Consider the following 19,186-nt stretch of genomic DNA (forward strand, 5'->3'; position numbering starts at 1 on the left):
ACTCGGGGGTTGGCACTCTCTCACCACCGCTGCGGGGTGTCTGGACCTCCCAGCTCACCTTGCGTCTCTCTTATGAACTCCGGCAGGATCAGTATAATAGACAGTGCCGGTGTCATGCTATGTCTGCCCCCTGTTTGGGTCTGTTAATTAGGGAGTGTCCAGCTCGCCTGCTTTCTGGGGGCAGGTTATTGCGATCCAGGGAGAGTGGAGCTCTGACATATGCCCAGGTGATGGCAAAGGTCCTTTTTGTGGCACCTGCAGCCCCTTAAGCCCTTTTCCTCCCCCCGCAGCGTGGGTGCGTCAACAGTGCCTATATCGCCCCCAGATTTTACCTCATTGGCAGTACGTTACCTGTGCCCATTTCTACCTTTATGACTGCCATGGCTACTGCGGTGGCCCCTTTGTTAGCAGGATCCCAGATGGTGCCCTAGGTAGATTTGCAGCAGCTGGAGGCTCAGCTTGCCTTGCTTGCTGTGCAATTTATGCAGATTTTGGCATATGTTTTGGGGCCCCAGGGGGTGTCTCATCCCTACTGCAGATGCGGTTTTGGCTGTTCATGATGGGGGCCCTGGAGCTGCTTTGAGGGGACAGTGCAGGGTCTACAGTAACTGGTCCTGTTCCTCCATTGGTTTATGTTTCTCCATCAGATGCTGCGGTTCCAGAGACTGGCGTTCCAGCTGGGAATGGAGATGAGACTGTTGGGTCTGTAAATGGAGAGCAGATGGCCCGTTCTGGTGAGTCAGTGTCCACATCTGATACGGAGTGGGTTGTGGACATGGCGTCCTCCTATGGGGTCTTGTAGATCCAGGTTGGGGTCATCAGGTTCAGCATTGGTGGCCTCCAGTCACATGTCTGGGGAGGGGTTGTGAAGGCATAGGCATAAAAAGCGCAGCTCTGGAAAGGGTTGGAGAGGAGGGTTGCTCTCAGGCTTCCGGGAGTTGTCGTCTGTGTCATCAGTTGATGAACAGGTGGCCTCGAAGTGGCGCCGAAGGAGACTGTCTAGTAACCTTAGCTCTTTCCACTTGGAGGCCCCTGATGAGGCTGTGCATTGGGCTAACACTGCTGTCCTCAGGGGTCTCCGTCCTCGGATCAGGGAGTGAATTTGTGTTGGTCAATACGTAGATACGTAGATGTGTTTGCCTTATTGTCTAAAGCTGGCAAAGCATTAGCGGTGTCTAAAAAGGAAAGAGCTTGTAAATCTTACACGAACTGACTTAGCAGGTTTTGTGTGTTAATTTCGTGTTACGTGCATATGCGCCCGGATTAGAACATGAATATGTGCCTGATCCACAGCCTGTATTGGAAGGCTAAGGGTCATGTGTGGCGGATATACGAAGAGGAATTCATTGTAAGCGACACGGCTGGGCTGTTGTGAAATTCATCTCTAAAGTCGTGGAGATTTGGCTCGACATGACTCAGTCCCAATGGGTTGGTTCGGAGGCAGTTGGATGCTAAGCATGCACAACCGACGGGTCTTCCCTTGCGGAATCAAAGCTGTCATGGCCAAGATCGGTGTGGAGTACGCCTTTCGATTATTGCCATAGCATCCGGCCTATTTTCGTTGGCTTTCGGCTGGAGGACGCCATCCCATGGGTTGCTCGATCTCCTGTATTTTGAAAAATTCAGCACATTTTTCTACTGGTGTGTCATGGTTCAGATGTGGGAGTGGCCCATTATTTGGATGTTTTCTTTATGGTGTGTCCGCCTTACTCCTGACATTGTTCTTGCCTGTTAATGGGGGTCCTTTAATATTTGTGGAGCGGCAGGTTATTAAGCCGGCATGGAAGGGCTAGCTCATCAGTCCTTAGCTCTTGTGATCTTATCAGGCCACTTGGTTGGAACGGCAACATTTTGTGGCGTGCAGGGTGAAGACCAGTTGATAGCTTTTTCTTGCTTTTGTGTGGGGCTTGTATGAATCAGGCAGGTCCAGGTCTGTGCGTCAAAGATATTAGCAGGCTTGTCCCATTTTTTCAGGGTAAAGGACTTGGAGGACCTTTTCAAATATTTTTTTCATCAAGAATGATGGCCCCTGTTCCTCCTGACGCTCTGTATCCTATCAATTTGCGTCTTGCGCGATTTTTGCGGGTTTTGCCAGTGGTTAATTTTTTCGGGTTTTGAGGTTCAGTTGTTTGGTAATGGCCTCTGTGTTTTCTAGTTGGGAGCGCCTGTTAACCGTGGACTTTGATCAGATAAAGGCCATGGGCGGATGGAGGTCTAGTGCTTATAAAACTTACATTAGACTTTGGTAAATTGGTTTTGAGGAGTTTTGTTTTACCACCATTTTTTAACTTAGGCTGCATGTCCTCCTTGGATTGTGGAAAATTTTTCTGTTTTGGGCCGTCTGGTCCAGTTTTGCACATTGTTGGAATTTATTTCCGGTGTTGGAGCAAGTGAGATGGTTGGGAGTTCGAGGCATGCACTGGGATTCTCTCTTTGATTTGTTTAGATCGGTTAGATCCTTTTGTTTTCCCTTGGTCCTGGTGGGCTAACGACTTGATGGCCCGTATGACGTTGGATTTGAGGTTTTCCATTTCGGCTGATTTGGAGATGATCATGGCGCTATGGCCCTTTTGTAGGATTTTGAGGTCGGATATCATACCACAACTGGTTTGGAGAGATGGTTTTTCTCCTTGGGCTCTGGATGTAGCCAGAAGACTGATCAACTTGGTGATTTGTTGCAGTGTCCAGGGTTTTGGAGGTGTGGTCATATCACTTCCTTTGATTAGGTTCAGGGATTTTCATCTTTTCAGGACAGATGGTGTGCATTTTAATAGCGAGGGTTGCTTTATATTTATTGAAGATTTAGTTAGATTCAAAGTGTGGTAGATTAGTGTATGGCGGCGATGCGGTTCTTGGCTGAGAACCGCTGTTGATGGGAAATAAAGGTTACAGTCGCTATCTGTCTTTGAAGCTAGAGGTGCTCTCTCTTCCATCACATGGCTTAGGCTGATTCTACCCTACTGGGGTCAGCAGCACCACCGGTGCAGGTGGGCCTCATGTTGTGTTATTTGGGTGGGAGGTGGATACCTTGGGTATGCTAATGGGCGGGCAACTCGCCTCCTATTTAGAAGGTCTGCGTGAGTATGCAGATGATGATATTGCTTAGTGGGGCCGTTCTTTCTGCGCCACCATACTTTGTCTGTCCTTTTCATCTCCATTTATTTATTTAGTTTGGGAAAACTTAAATAGTAAAAAGTAGTTTAAAATGTAAATAAAGCTGACCTTCCTTTCCCCTAATACAAGTCTCTGTGTCGTTATTTCATTATGGTTAGAGGTTTTACCTTACACTGGTAGGAGGGGGCACGTATCAGGTGATGGGGAGTGTATAGGAAAATTCTGTTTGTTTTTTTCTTTTAACATACCTCCTGTCTTTAGATCAAGAGCCCTTTTTTCCAGATGTAATACAGTTTAAGATTAAAGGACTTGATAAATAAGAAAAAAGTTAGTTGGGCATTTTAAATAGCATAAAGTATCGCATCACAGCGATGTGATTAACTATTTTTAATTCAATTACTAATCAGTTATGCTGCATACACACGGGAAGATTTTCCTGAACGATAATGATATTGTTGAACGATACATCGTTCATATAGTTTATTTTTAGGCAGTGAACGATCGACCAACGATGCGCGTGGACAATAAAAATATCTTTCATCGTCCAAGCATGCGGGCCAACTTGGACGTTATTTGCCTATTCAGAGATGTGGCAGGATGACTCACTGAAAGATAACTTTGAAAGATCTTTGAACGATCTTTAAACAATGTCTATGAACGATATATTTGAAAGATATCTCTCAAGTCGTTGGTGGTACAGATCGTACCATGTGTATGCACCTTAATACACCCTTCCTGCGATATCCCCCGATAACTAAACTCCTCCCTCAAATCAGCCAGCCAGTGCAGTGTGTAAAATACCTTGATTGGTGACCAGCGATCCTGAGCATGCACAGGCAGTGTCTTGCGCACCAGCATCTGCTCAAATTACAGGGTGAACGCTGGACACAAGGGGTGGCCCAACGGGTGATGACGGACCAGAAGCAGTGAACATCACTGCTCTTCTTCTCCCAAAGAGGTATGTTTCAGGCCATAAACTCCATCTCCAGATGGCGAAATTAAATTGAGGGTGAAATGGAAACAAATCCTGACTATTGTATGGGGAAGCAAAAAATTGCAGCACTTGCAGAGGCCGCACTGCTCTTTGAATTGATCTATGCGGTGGAAAGCCCCTTCTATGACAGATCAAGAGGTTTTCACTACTTCATGAATGGAAACCGAATTCTGTTGACATTGCTCAAAGATGTTATAAGGCACTATGAATATCAACCAGTCAGACCTTTGCTTTCAATGTCTACCCCAGAGTAGTGCAAACTGTGGGTTGGGACCCTAAAAGGCATCCATTAAGTTGTTTTTTTGAGGGATCTCTTGATTGAGAATATGTTTTGAATGAAGCATATGTAAGTAACTTTGTTTTACTTTTACAATGTTTTGAAATAGGAACTGTATGCTGAATATCATTCTAATATGTACAAATTATGGACATATTTTCTATGGTGAATTGGGATCAAGATTTTATTAGACCGTTTTGGGGAATATTGGTTTTATTGCATTGTTTATGTTGCTTATGCATAAATGTCTCCTCATTGCCTCTTAGTACAAAAGGACAGTCATAAAATATCACATATATCAGAGGTTCCCAAACGCCGCCATAACAGCCCATCTTTTAAGGATGTCCATGCTTGAACCAAGATGATTAAATCAAATTGACTGAGGTGCTAATTAAGTCACCTGTGCTCAAGCATGAATATCCTTAAAACCTGCCATGTAACTATTGCAGAACTGCAGATTCATGGTTTTTAATATCATAATGTAAATGTTGGCCATCAATTACAACGGTCTGTTTTGTTTCTGTCTGGATTTCTTCACAGTGACAAGACTGATGTCACTAGGAGTTTCCTTATGGTTGGTAGACCTGCATCTTTTCTTGGGATAGTGGAATCAGTGTTCCTATGCAAGTTATTACTATTAGATGTTATGCTAACATGGATCTGACAGAAATTGCTATCATAGTTGTATCTATGTCTAGCTTGCAATGGTTATAGGCAGGGTTGTCTTAACAGCAGTGTGGGCCCTGGGCAAAGCGATGCACTCATTCACAGGAAAAAAATGTAAATGGTCAATAAAATTAAACCCTCCTGCATGCCCATCAGACCTCCCATACATGCAGAGAGACTCTGTCTGACTGGTCTGAAGCCGGTGGATGAAGTGAAACTGGGACTGAGGTGAGTACTCATCACCAGGGGGTTGGGGTGGGGGAGGCTAGATCAGAATACAGTGCACCCACGGCCAGCTTATAAAAATATCACAAATATACCAACTGGCCGCAGCTGCAGGGGGGCCCCTACAAGCTTCGGGGAAATGCCCAACAAGCCCAATGGAAGAGATGGCCCTCTCTTTCTCTCCCCCTCTCTCTCTCCCCTTCTCTCTCTCTCTCTCTCCTTCTCTCTCTCTCTCTCTCCTCTCTCTCTCTCCTTCTCTCTCTCTCCTCTCTCTCTCCTTCTCTCTCTCCTCTCTCTCTCTCCTTCTCTCTCTCTCCTCTCTCTCTCCTTCTCTCTCTCCTCTCTCCTCTCTCTCTCCTTCTCTCTCTCTCTCTCTCCTCTCTCTCTCCTTCTCTCTCTCTCCTCTCTCTCTCTCCTTCTCTCTCTCTCTCTCTCCTTCTCTCTCCTTCTCTCTCTCTCTCTCCTCTCTCTCTCTCTCCTTCTCTCTCTCTCCTTCTCTCTCTCTCTCTCTCTTTCCTTCTCTCTCCTCTCTCTCTCTCCTCGCGCTCTCTCTCTCCTCTCTCTCTCCTCGTGCTCTCTCTCTCTCCTCTCTCTCTCCTCGTGCTCTCTCTCTCCTCTCTCTCTCTCCTCGCTCTCCTCGCGCTCTCTCTCTCTCCCCTTCTCTCTCCCCCCCCCCCCTATTTGGCTCCTTTACTCAAGAGAACTAGACACACAGATCCAGGAACAAGTTTGCCAGGACATCCCCCCAACAATCTAGGCTAGACTTACGACTTCGCCAGCCAATCTGGAGCCTTCTGCATATATGCCTTCCTATTCGCGCTTACACCTTGTAACTAGAAGCCCGGACATGGGCTTCCAGTTCCACTTTCATAGAATTGAAATGGATAAGTAAAAACAAAACATGTATTTTTTTCTTTTAACTGTAACCTGCCAGCTGGGGGAGCTTGTTTAATAGGCAGAAGCCCTATCTCCAGCGAAAATACCCCTCTTCTCCAGGTGTAGTGCTTTTCTGCAGAACATAAATAGACCCCTAAGTTCTACAATATATTATTAAACATAACTTCAGAAGCTTGCTAATATAGAACTTTCCCGTTATTGCCTTATAACAGGGGTGGGCCATAAGCACCCATGAGTGTACAGATATTATGTTTGCGGTGCCTGTGTACCATGTACTACAAGCTGAAGTAGTCTGATACAAAACTTAAATGCGTCTATTTAAGATGTTTTTTTTGCGGTGTATTCTGGTTTTGAGTTCTGTTCTACCTGCTAAATTTATGTCATAAACCACTTCAGACTTTGTCCTATTTTACTTGTGTTTAAGTTCTTCAAGTCACATTTGACTGTATTTTTTCGCCTCTTTAGGTTCCGCCGTCGGGGGAAGGGAAATTATATGTGTAGAATATATTGTTTTAATCAAGTAGAAGGATGCTTGTTATAGCCTGACAAGCCATGAACATGCACAGGCCCTGTCTATGGCCCCTCATCCCCTCTTCCCACTTAAGGCTGTATGAAAGCCTCCATTACTTTAATTAGGTCTGATGGGTTGTGATAGCGAATGCTAATCTAGGTCATTGCATATGTAAATGTGCAGCTGTACTCTTGGAGCATGCCAAAGCATATCAGCTGAGGTGTCCAGTCATCACCAGGCATCAAGCCCAGCATAGCGGGGATAACTGCATATGATCAGCCCATCCTCAGGTCATTGGGCTCTCTAATAGTATCAGCAGTTTATATTGTCACACAGAGTTCTGCACTGGCCAGGGTTATACTTAACACCTACAGACTCCTAGTACACTGTATGGATTTTCTATATAGATCAGATAAAGGGATGATAGATATATGCACATTATTATTATTGGCACGTTCCCTTCTAGGCTGCTGTAATATGCAGAAGCTCCAAATTCGTGCGTCTTAACCTCTCTTTGCTTGGGACTCTTATTCTGGGAAAACAGTGCTTTAATGAATAATATTTAATTTGCAACACTTTACTAATGGCTGCACTAATTAGGGTAACTGGAGGAAAGTAAATTGGTTAATTGTCCAGAGTGGCTCTTTTCTTTGTATACAGAAATTGGCATAATAGTCTGCTTTATAAATCTAAATTCCTTTAGCATTGGGAGGGGGGGTCTTTACACAGCCCTCTGAAAAGGGTTAGCACCCACAGTAGTGCCATCTGCCCAGAGGGAAGACTTTCAGTTTAAAATATTTAAAAAGCTTACTAAGGTGGGCAGGTATTTTTTTTTTAATAGTTGGTAGGGAACAATAGTTTTGTAGTAGGAGGTTCATGGGTTTATGGCCCTCTAAAATCTCAGTAAATTCTAGTAGTTCTTAGTAAATAACTAATTCTTCTGTTTAATCTGTGTAACAAAAATCAATCTATATATTTCTAAAGGAGGAGCCAACTTTTTGGCAAATCGCCCCTTAACCTAATCGCCCCTAGTAGCAATTTCCCCTGTGAGAGGCCCATCAACTCTGTAGTGCAGCTGCAGCCCACAGGTAAGTATTACTGCCTGTCCAATCCTCATCAATGGTTTGTCGGAGTGTATCTTATAACAAAGTGGTGCCACTTGTCTTGATGGAAATGGAGATTTCAGGGTTGCCCTACCCTTATTTATTACACTGGGAAAAGGTAGATGTATTACAGGGGTTGGCCAAAGTATACAGCCCCCCTTTAACCCTCTACCCGAGACAGAATGTGTTAGTGAGAAATGCATTGTAATTATTGTACTTTGCATTGATGCACACATTTACAAGAGAAACGCGTGGGTGGAAAGCAATCTTTTTCGTTTGCCGCATCTGGGCATTAAATAGAATGTGTGCAGCTTCTTTCTTAAGCTGGGTACACACTAAATGATCTGTGTACCCAGTGTTGCGCCGGACGGGTGAAGGCGCCGACATATCAGGCGGCCGGTGCACATTAGACGATCCGGTGCCCGACCGCTCGATATATCTGAACCAGCCGCATTTCGCTGAATGCGGTTGTCAGTCGTATTGTCAGATTGAGCCGCATGTAGGGCCAACCTGACGATGCGACTGATGACCAATCGGGAGTCCGCATGGCCCGACATAGTGGGTACACATTAGGCGGTTTTGACGATATGTCGGGCTGATCCGATCAATAGCTGCAATTTGCAATATTATACTGTACTGTTAATTTTACATGTTCATAGTAACTTCAATGTTTGTGTGTTCATGTTAGTAAATTGACAAAGGGCCTGATTCAGTAAGAAACGCAGTTACTTATATTCACGCAATAGGCAGATTAATTAGTGCGTGTGCGTGAACAACACACAGTGATTGGGACTGCGATAGCAGAGGCTACGCACACCCGTGGCATGATTAACAGGAAGTGGCGTTTGTGGGTGGTGACGGGGGGGGGGGGTCGTGTGAACGCTGGCGTGCAAGTGAGACTCAACGTCGTTGCAGGGGCGTGCATAAATTAGCCACTGCGATACCAGACGCTGCCTGAGATCTCATAGCGTGCGCTGAAGTAAGCAATTCCTGGGTGAGGTCTGACCTGCACCAACTGTGCGTATGGGTCCGATGTTACCAATTGTTTCGCTATGTTGGCCAAGTATATGGATATGAGTAAGGGGAAGAGGGCGTCCTTATATCAGGTTGCGATCGCAATGCGAATGCAAATATTTACACATCACCGCTGATATTAGCAACTGTGTTGCGTGAGTATAAGCAGAATAGCGATTCACGCTGAATCAGGCCGTAAATCCAGTTCTTTACTAATGCAGTGCTTGTTTAAACCCCCCCCCCCCCTGCTTTAAATAATTAGTTTACCGCTAGGGCAAGTATCCAATTATCACCGATATTATGCCGGTGGCGAAAAACAGTGATTTTTCGCCGATAATCCACAATTTTCACCAATGTTTTTTTTTCCCCATATCCTCTTATTTCGAATGATAGAAATAGGATATTTCTCCCGAAAACACAAAGGATCCATGATAAGCTCACGGATCTATGTGTTTTCAGCAGTGATAAAACTGCACTTTTCGCGAATTATTTTTCGTGACACTTCAGGTCCCGAAAAAAATCCACGATAAGTGCCGGCGTCAGGCAGCACTTTGGGGCTAATTGGATCGCCCCGCAATGATCTATTACCAGCGATATTTTAGCGCTGTTAATTGGATACCGCCCAATGTTGGTTTTTACTGTACGTTGCAACTTGAGCTCCTTCAGGGGTTGATTCTAAGTCGCACACAAAGTGGCTGTAGTTACTGGCAGTCGCAAAGGCCAGATCTACTGTATTATGCTAATGCTAGATTCCGTGGGACTAATGCGAGGGAACGTGCGTCTGTTTTTATGCAAACCGCCACAACGTCATCATTGGTATCTGCACTTGTACCAGCCCCAATGCTACAGGTGCAAGAGATCTGTCAGTAATGCGCTTCCCTTCCCCGTACGCAGGAATCGCACAGAGCTTTTGATACACGAGCATGACACACCCACAAGTTGAGGCGTTTTCATGCGGTCTCATTGGTGCTGCACAGTTCACGTCCCCGAGACGCCCAAATTCACAGAAAGGCAGATCTGGTCAAGTTCTGTACGACGCAGAATATGTCAGACAAACGCAGAATATACGTAAATTCACATCTGCGCTTCTGCAAAAAACACCTGAGTGAGCAATAGACATCGGCTTTCTGAGCACCGGCTGCCGGTTAATGTCATCAACATCCTCACTACAGGTATCCTAAATACTTCCGTCGTCTTAGTATTTTGTTACAAAACTTTTATCTCAAGAAGATCCTTTAAGTTTGGCTCATCTCCACCACGTACATGCTTTAGTCATTTTGATGCAGTCACAAAATTGCAAGTAGATCATAAAGGAATGTTCTGAACATCCCCGATCCACCAATCACCCACAGCACAGTACCTAGAATAAGACCTTCGCCGTACGTCTTTCTGGCTCATAATAGTCATTCTCTCACTACTGTATTTTTCTGTTATGAACACGAAACCTGAAGAACTAGGATGCTTCTCCTGCGTGTCACATTCCTCTGGTAAAATACAAGATATCTTAGACAGCCCCCTAGTGATCAAGCGTCACAAGCACCGTTCTGCACAGCGGGTTCTCTCCTTTATTAAGTAGCAGATACATGTGGGTAGAAATGGAATCAAGCTGCGCAGTTTTAACCAGTTCAGTGTTTCACATTCAGCAGCCTTTACTAGTTGTGAATGTCTGTGGTTTTTTTTGGTCTTTTTGACTTTGTTTATAGGTACTGTACGGATCTAAATAGTTTTCTTAATTTATATTCTGGATAAGGTCTCCAGACTGGACCCTTGATTCGCTGAAATGCTGTCATCGTCATTCTACAAATCGCATCCTTTTATTTTACAAAGATCAGTCGCAGATCTTTAAGCTATTGTTGTGTCGTAGTGGAGTGTTAATGTTGTGTTTGGGCTGAATACCTGGGATCAGGGTAGGAAATATACCTCTAAAGGTGAGACAGGGACAGTTCTTTTTTTTTTTTGTCAGTGTTTTATTTTTATTTCAGTTCTGACTTAAATTTTTGTTGTAAGACTAATAAGGGCGTATTCTGTTGTATTGTCCTCTGATTTTATTTGGATTCTAAAATGCAGTTAGTTACATTGTATTTTAAATTCAAATATTCTGCATATTCACTTCCCTCCCCTATGAACTGTAAAGTGCATGATAAAAATAGAATAATAGAGCAAGTGCTAATTTTTTCTGCAGAGAGCAGGGCGCACAGTCTGGTTATTAGTGGCGCAGGGTGGTAGTGCCAATTGGGCTAGTATCAAGTAGTGTGAAGTCTTCCGCGGTAGTGAGAGTGATCTGTATCCCCACTGCGTCTGCCCTGGTTGGTCACTTGCAACAGGCTTGTGAAAAGGAGGAAAAGCCTGGAGATATGTGACTACATTCATTAGCGGACTGTGACAGATCTGTGTGACATTGTGACATTTTATTCTTGGCTGGAGCTGCTAATTATCCATATTTATAATTGTGTGTGCCACTTTTCAAAGATTACTCTAGTTTTTAATAGCCATTTAACCCTTTCACTTCACTTCAGGGGCCTGAAAAGCAATGCAGGCTTAATGTGAGGAAGTGATAATGAAACTCAGAAAAGCCTGGCCATCTCCAGCAGAAATTGTTTAAGGCATTCCCAGATCTCATTATAAAAGTCCTATATATTCCGGCTTTGGATTTATGTAAGCTCGCATTTACTATTGACCTATAAATACGTCTAAATTGTATTTTTATATGAATTAAATTATGTATTTACTTTATTTTACTTGTGTATTCACTTGTTATGGTTTATCAAAGGCTTTTCAACGTGTTCCCTAGTGTCAGGCTGGATCATATGATCATAACAACATTTCGGTATTTCGGGGATTGCCGTGAAGAAGTCTTATCTGCGATGCATATTGTATGTCCAGATTTAAACAATTCTAATCTACCGCTCAGTACATGGGTCTACAGCAGCAGACCTTACATGCAAATTTATGGCCAAACTAGAGAAAACACTAGAAGAAAAAAAAACATTAATAATGAACTTTTGGCTCATAGTCAAATGAAAGTACTTGTATATAGCAACACAGGTCACTTTTACACACAAGCTGGAGATCAAGGCGATATCTTGTAATATCTCCCAAAGAGCTTCCTACTTCTGAAGTTCCAATAAAACAGAAAATGTAATCTCTCATTTGTCTAAGGGTTTTTCAGCACACCTATTGTGGATGGAACGGATCCCCATGGAAGCTTGCATGAAATGGCTAGAAAAGTAGTCAACACTTTATAAGCGCATTATGAAACTCTTTACAGCAGTCCTAACATATGGGTCTATGGGCCTCATTGAGCTTGGATCGCAAGTCTGCAATCGCACGCACCCGCACGTTGCGAAAATATGCAAATGAATGCGATCGCAGCACTATACCAGGACGCCCACCACCTTATAAAGCCGCCCACTTCCCATTACATACATCCGCAAGTCAGCGTAAACATCAGTAACATCGGACCCATATGCACAGTTGTGGTTGAGCTTGACATGTCTCACAACCTGCAAAACTTTGTCGCCATGTAGACCTCTGACTGCGTATGCTGTTGCTGGGGCTTAATTATGCACGCCCCTGTAACGGCGTTCAAATATACAGGCACGCCTGTGTTCCTTCGACCACCTTCCCCCTCCACTCCCAAACAGCACTTCCTGTCAATCATTTCTCAGTGTCTCTGCGTGTCTGCTGCATTCGCGATCCCAGCGGCGGTTCTCGCACACGTACGCATGTGCAGAGTGCAAACATCGACCGGGTGTGTGCGAACGCAAACTTGCGAACCAAGCTGAATGAGGTCCTACAGGAAGCCGTGAAGAGAGATAGCAAGTACCAACCAATCGGCTCCTAACTGTCACATTACATACAGGCTGTGTTTGAAGAATGCCAGGAGCTGATTGGTTGGTACTTTATCTCCTTCCAACATTCATATCATCCAGTGTGTATGCAGTGAATGATCAATGATGCACGCTCCCACGGGTCATTAACGATATCCCTAGTCGGCTGAACATGCAACTCAATCTGGGGATATCGGTAATGATGCCATGCTGCCGAATGCAGCATGGCCCTGCTCTCCCCATCGTTCATCGTGTATACACTTACCGATGTCTGCACCCCCGCCGAGCCCGCCGCGTCCAATATCGCTCATCACACATCGTCTAGTGTGTATGAGCCTTAAGCCCTAGAGAAATGCACATCATTATTTCTAAAAAGGTATCCCCACCCTGTACGCTCAACTCTTCTGTAACCTTAATGCTAGAAGTCTCCCATCCAGTGGCGGCTCCAGAGGTGGGACTGCAGCAATCCAAAATTCAAATGGTGGAGCCACACCAACTGCAAAGGAGTCCTGGCTGGTGGTGATTGGCAGCGTTTCTGATGGCTCCTCTGTTAGAATTTTGAACTGCGCTACACCCTACCTCTGGAGCCGCCACTGCTCCCATCCATATCTTGCTTCTGAAGAGGTAAAGCAGACGGACCAAATAGCCTATCTGCTTCCTTCTACAAGGTAGTACCCACAGGAGCTGATTGGTTGGTACTTTAGCTCTCTCCAAGGCTTAGTACATCTACCCCTAAAAGAGAAAGCATTTCACTATCATTGAGAAAGAGAACACACAGAATGGTGAAGGCAGGACATCCTGAACAGAGAAAGCACATAGGGGGAGATGTACTAAACCTTGGAGAGAGATAAAGGGGTCTATTTACTTAGCAGTGTTAGGAGACAGAGTGAAAAGTGATAAGAAAGTGATAAGGTACCAGTCAGTCAGCTCCCAACTGTCATTTTTCAAACACAGCCTGTGAGATGGCAGTTGGGAGCTGATTGGCTGGAACCTTATCACTTTCTTATCACTTTTCACTCTGTCTCCTAACACTGCTTAGTAAATAGACCCCATAGTACTAACCAATCATCTCCTAACTGTCACTTTACAGGCTGTGTTTGAAAAATGGCAGTAAGGAGCTGATTATAGTTGGTACTTTATCTCTCTCTACTTTATCTCTCCACGGCGTAGTACATCTTCCACAGAGACTAAAAAGATACCCAAGGGGTAGATGTACTAAGCCTTGGAGAGAGATAAAGTTCCAGCCAATCAGCTCCTAACTCACTTTACAGGCTGTTTGAAAAGTGACAGTTAGCAGCTAATTGGGTTGGTACTTTTTCTCTCCCCAAGGTTTAGTACATCTCCCTCTAAAGAAGAAATCACTGACGGGGGATTTGGTTTGATATACGTATTGACATTCTATACGTCAACATCAGAATGTCGGCAGCTAACATGTCAACTTTCACAATGTTGACAGGTTTTTTTTTTTTTTGCAGCCTAACCCTAATTACAACCTAACTTAAACCCTAAACTTAAGTGTATATGTCGACATTCCAACTGTTTACATTCACAATGTCGACGATGACGTCATCTTTCAACATTCTGAACATGTTGATATTCACAGTGCTGACATGTTGGTGTTGACACTTTGGTTGTTTACATTCTTAATGTCAACATACTGACTAGAACCCATGATAGGCAGTGGGGGGGATAAAATGTGAGAAAGGTAAAAGAATTTGAGAGAGTGAAATGGGTGCGAGACAGACACAGGGAAAGAGACCGGCTATCTACTTATCTACTTCATTACCAACCATCTGTGACGCAATAAAATCTTTAATATTTGAAATTAACATGTCTAACTCAGAGTTAATATAGCAGGCCATCGTCTGACTGACCGCATAGATTGCTAAGGTATTTCCTTGACCTCCAAACAATTAGATACCTGCATATCTTTTTTTATTATTATTATCCTTTATTTATATGGCGCCACAAGGGTTCCGCAGCGCCTCACAAAGTACTTTAACAAATGGGCAAACTCTTAAAACAGCGACTTACAGTACAAGACAATACAGAATAAGAACATGGTATATAAACATTGCTGAAGCGATCATAACACTCAAAAAAGCAGCAGGGCGTCAGCTACCAAGTGTTAAGTGCCCTTGTGGAGAGTTTTGAGTAGATGATCGTATGAGTGAGGGAATGAAAAGCATATGAGGGAAGAGGGCCCTGCTCATGAGAGCTTACATTCTATAGGGGGGTGGGGGGGAGACAACGGGGGTGACACAGATAGGGTAGACAGTCAGGAAGAAGCATGTGAGCAGCAGGTTAGGATGAAAGCTGGAAGTAGTGAGTCTTGAGAGAAATCCCTAGAATCTCCCTGGATATCTTACACTGCACTACTATTTTAATAAGTAGAGATGTGTGAAGATCCCACACCCCCCTGTGCTTTGATTTGTGGTTGTGTTTTTGTTTTGACAAAGTCACCCTCAACTGTTTTTGGTTTTGGATTTGGATTTCTTTAAAGAAAAATTGTGTAACCTGGACCTGTGTTTATTCCTATAGTAGTATTAACATCAATAACCATTCAATTATGACCACCTCACATCTCGTGAAATCACTAGGGAGGGACTTAAGAGATCCAGTGTTTAGATCCGAGTTCCGTACTTGACGCGAGGATCCGAGTCTGGACTCTGCTGTACTTGGAACACCAAAGTGATTCGAGCCGGGACTCTGTTTGACTCAGGACCCCAATTTGGGTGTGTTTGGATTTCAGCAAAACCAAACAGTTCATTACTAATAAAAAGTCTATTCTTAAAAACCAATCTAAAAAAAAATAATTCCCGACTGTCATATCCCGGCAAGGGTCTAAAGACAGGCGTCGATAAGGGACGCCGAGTGCCGATAGTTGTGGGGGGGGGGAGGGTTAGGTTTAGGGTTCCAGGGCGGGACCTAGGGTTAGGCACCCCCCCGGGAGGTTAGGTTCAGGCGGCGGGGAAGGGGGGGTTAGGTTTAGGCACTTAGAGGGGGGATTAGGGTTGGGCACTGGGGGTGGAAGGTTAGGGTTAGGCACCTCTAACGGAGGGTTAGGGGGTAGAATAGGTTAGAGAATACTTACCTTTGACGATCGGGATTTCCTCCTCTGCCGGGATGCCGCTGTCGGGATTCCAACCGCTTGGCATGGGTCCGGCGGTAAATCATACCGATTCTGTTGCAACTACTGTACTCGTAGTAAAACACAAATATATTAAAATTATCACATTTGGATGAACAACACAAATATGAAAATGCATCTAGCAGTCTATACTGGTGGAACTGCTATCAGTGATAGCGAAATAATCTATCTACTGTATCACCAACAAACAGATAAAGGAAGCTACCAGGTGCAAAACTGCTAGGGTGGGAAGAAGGGGAGCAAGGAGGGAGGCATTGGATGGGGACAAGGATGACAGACGATGGTCAAACATTCCAGGATGGAATGGCGGGCATATATTGCAGTACTAAGCCCATTCATCCCCAGAGGTGTAACATATTTTCCCCTGGGTCTTCCAAACATTGTAACCCAGAGGTTTTACACAAACCATGTACAATGATAGAAAAATGTGTGTCTTTTCATATTAGTGTGTTGTGACTGTTGTCTCCATTAATGGGTTTAGCGCTATCGCCCTTGGCTACAAAAACTTGGATGGTTACACTTTGCCAGCTGCCAGGTACTGCATGAAGTACAATCTTCCCACACATCACATCTGTTCAATGTGTTCTTGCACAGAGGGCCTCTCTCAGGACTAGACTGACTAACAAATATCTTCCGATCATAGATGTGTGGAACCTGCTGATTTTAGGCTACAGTCCAAATAAGTCACTGTCTTTGTCAAATTTGTGAACAAAACGTTAATGATTTTAATGGTTTAAAAGCGTGATATTCAGCTCTGCAGTCAGGGAATTAATGTGGATTAAAATGATTGAGGGGATGATTCAGCTTAGGACAGAATTGCAAACCTGCAGCTTTGCAATTCCGTCCTTGCTAATATGTAAATGCAGCAGGAGGTGTGTGACGCCCCCTGCTGCATTTGTGATCCCAGCAAAGTGACCGGGATCACCATCGCAACCATCGAGGCTAGGAAACTGCGTTTGTGGCCCCTGTCCTTGTCTCTCCAGGAAAACGGGGCGGGCATGCCCCCGTTTCCAGGAATGTCGGCCATCCCTGAGCCCTGCACCGCCCCTTAAGTGACTGTTAATCAGGCAGAGGCATAAAAGGGGCTGCATGCAATCACATTTGCAGAACGTGTCCTGCACAAGCGCAGATTCCCGATAATCGGGAATCTGCTTCAGCGTGCAATGCTGAATCAGATCCATAACTTTCCCTTTCCTTCCTTCTACTTTTTGGTTGTCGTAATTTTTAATTACTGTCAATTTACATTATGGTCATAAAAAAACACGTTCTTGATTTTTTTTTTTTTGCTTTTTAAGTTTAGCTTCTGCAATTTTGTAAAGCTAATACAATGTTAAGAATAAATGTATATGTGTGTGTATACGTGTGTCTGTGTGATATATATATATATTATATAGATAATGTGCCTATTTAGAATATCCAGTATATTGTATGATGGTTACTTAGTGCATGCTAAGCTGGATAACAAGTGGCAATTGAACAGAAGTCTACAATATGTAGGGAAGTGTACAGTGTGATGTATCGGTTGCATGCCCCTGGAGCTGGTCACCATATATTTGTATGGAAGTGTACCGTCTTCAGTTATGGCTATGTGCTTTGCTATAAATGCTAATTATATATGCTCACCTTTCCCCCATTGCAAGTAAGAACTTTTTGTATATGCACTTATGATATAATAAAATGTAATAAATTGGTTTTCAACCGACAGATTTAATTTACCACTTTATTCTGTGTACAGAGACACATGACTTCCTACCCCTACCGGTGCACATTGGCAGACTTTAAAATAGATAAGAAGATAGGACGGGGGCAATTCAGCGAAGTGTACAGAGCAAGCTGTCATCTGGACAGGAAGCCAGTTGCCCTGAAAAAAGTCCAGGTAAGAGTAAAATTAGGGGCATCCATCCCATAAGATATACTAGTATCCAACATGCTTTCTCACATTCAGACATGTGATAAGAATTCAAAGTTCTGGGACCTTATAATAATGTAAGATATATTGGATGTGAGTGTGTGTTGTTCCTGTGTGCGAAGCCTGTTGTTCCTGTGCTAAAATGAACACACCCCCTTCAAGTTGGTCATCTACTGGTGTAATATTGCATCCAAAGGCAAAGTATCTAATGACAGATATATTAGGTTCTATAATGATATGAAAACATTTATCTATAGAGAGTGATGTGTGTATTATTTTATTTACATTTTATTGCACGTATCTAGCAATGGCTACATATATACAAGTTGCTTTTAACTCATCTGTAGACATCTTTTATTTAAATATTTTGTACAGAAGTACTGGCAAGCTCATCTGCCCACGCCAAGCTCCTCTCCACAGTCCTAGGGCTAGATTTACTAAAATTTCTAAAAATGATAAGTGGAGGTGTTTCCCATAACAACCAATCATATTCTAGCCATCATTTCTCTATTGCGTTGTATAAAATGATGGACAGAATCTGGTTGCTATGGGTAACACCACCACCACGTGCTTATTTTAGAAGCTTTAGTAAATCTACCCCCTAGTCCTATTCTGTACATGCTGTACTGCATCGTATTACTACAGATGTGCCCACATAAATTTTAGCTCAAACTGTGCTAAATATCACTTTTTGGCACAACGCAAACTTTGCGACTTAGCCGCACCCAATGAAATAAAAGTACAATGTTTTACACAGACAAATGGGACTGGCATGTCACGTACATCTGTGTACATTTAACTAGGGATGAGCGGGTTCTGATTTCTTAAATCCCAACCCCTCCGAGCCCCCCCCCCCCGATCCGAGCCAGGTTCGAGTTTTCCCGCCTGACTCTGATCTGAAATCAAGGCAAAACGTAATCATCTCACTGTCTGATTCTCCGGGTTTTGGATTCAAGAAAAGGTCTCCGCGTCGGTGCCATTTTTCACTCCGGCTGTGGACAGTGAAGAGGGAGGGTGGGAGTTGTGCTGCTGTTGTCGTCCATAGGGGCTGTGTCCACTCCAAAGTCCATAGGGGCTGGCTGGGTTGTGTTGTGCAGTCTGTTGTCCATAGGCGCTGTGTCCACTCCAAAGTCCATACGGGCTGGCTGGGCTATGTTATGCAGTCTGTTGTCCATAGGGGCTTGCCTGGCTGTGTTGTGCGGTGTCCCATAAAGGCTGTAGTCCTAAAGGGGTGCTGTAGTGTTGTCCAGGGGGTGCTCTGTCCATCAGGGGTGCTCCCCCCAAGTGCACAAAAAAAATATTTTTCTGTTTGTGTGCGCTGTAGCCGCATGTGCATCAACAAAGTAGCGCCAAGCGTGCCCCTGTGTCATAACTAAAGGGCCAGCTGGCTCGTCTGTTGAAGGGTGGTGTAACCCCAAAGTGCGCTATAAAAAAAATATTTTTCTGAGTTTGTGTGCGCCTTAGCCGCACGTGCATCAATATCACATAAATGGAG

The 19,186-nt window shown here is 44.1% G+C and overlaps 1 protein-coding gene across 1 annotated transcript in view; it reads left to right on the forward strand.

Moving 5' to 3' along the window:
* NEK6 (NIMA related kinase 6) overlaps window positions 1–19,186 on the forward strand; it is a 91,288-nt gene that overhangs the window by 15,977 nt on the left and 56,125 nt on the right. The window contains exon 3 of the mRNA XM_088471087.1: window positions 17,518–17,658. Within this exon, the coding sequence (XP_088327213.1) occupies window positions 17,518–17,658 (141 nt within the window). The remainder of the gene's footprint in view (window positions 1–17,517; window positions 17,659–19,186) is intronic.

This window comes from Taudactylus pleione, unplaced genomic scaffold, assembly GCF_031769625.1.
Source record: "Taudactylus pleione unplaced genomic scaffold, aTauple2 ptg000110l, whole genome shotgun sequence".
NCBI lineage: Eukaryota > Metazoa > Chordata > Amphibia > Anura > Myobatrachidae > Taudactylus > Taudactylus pleione.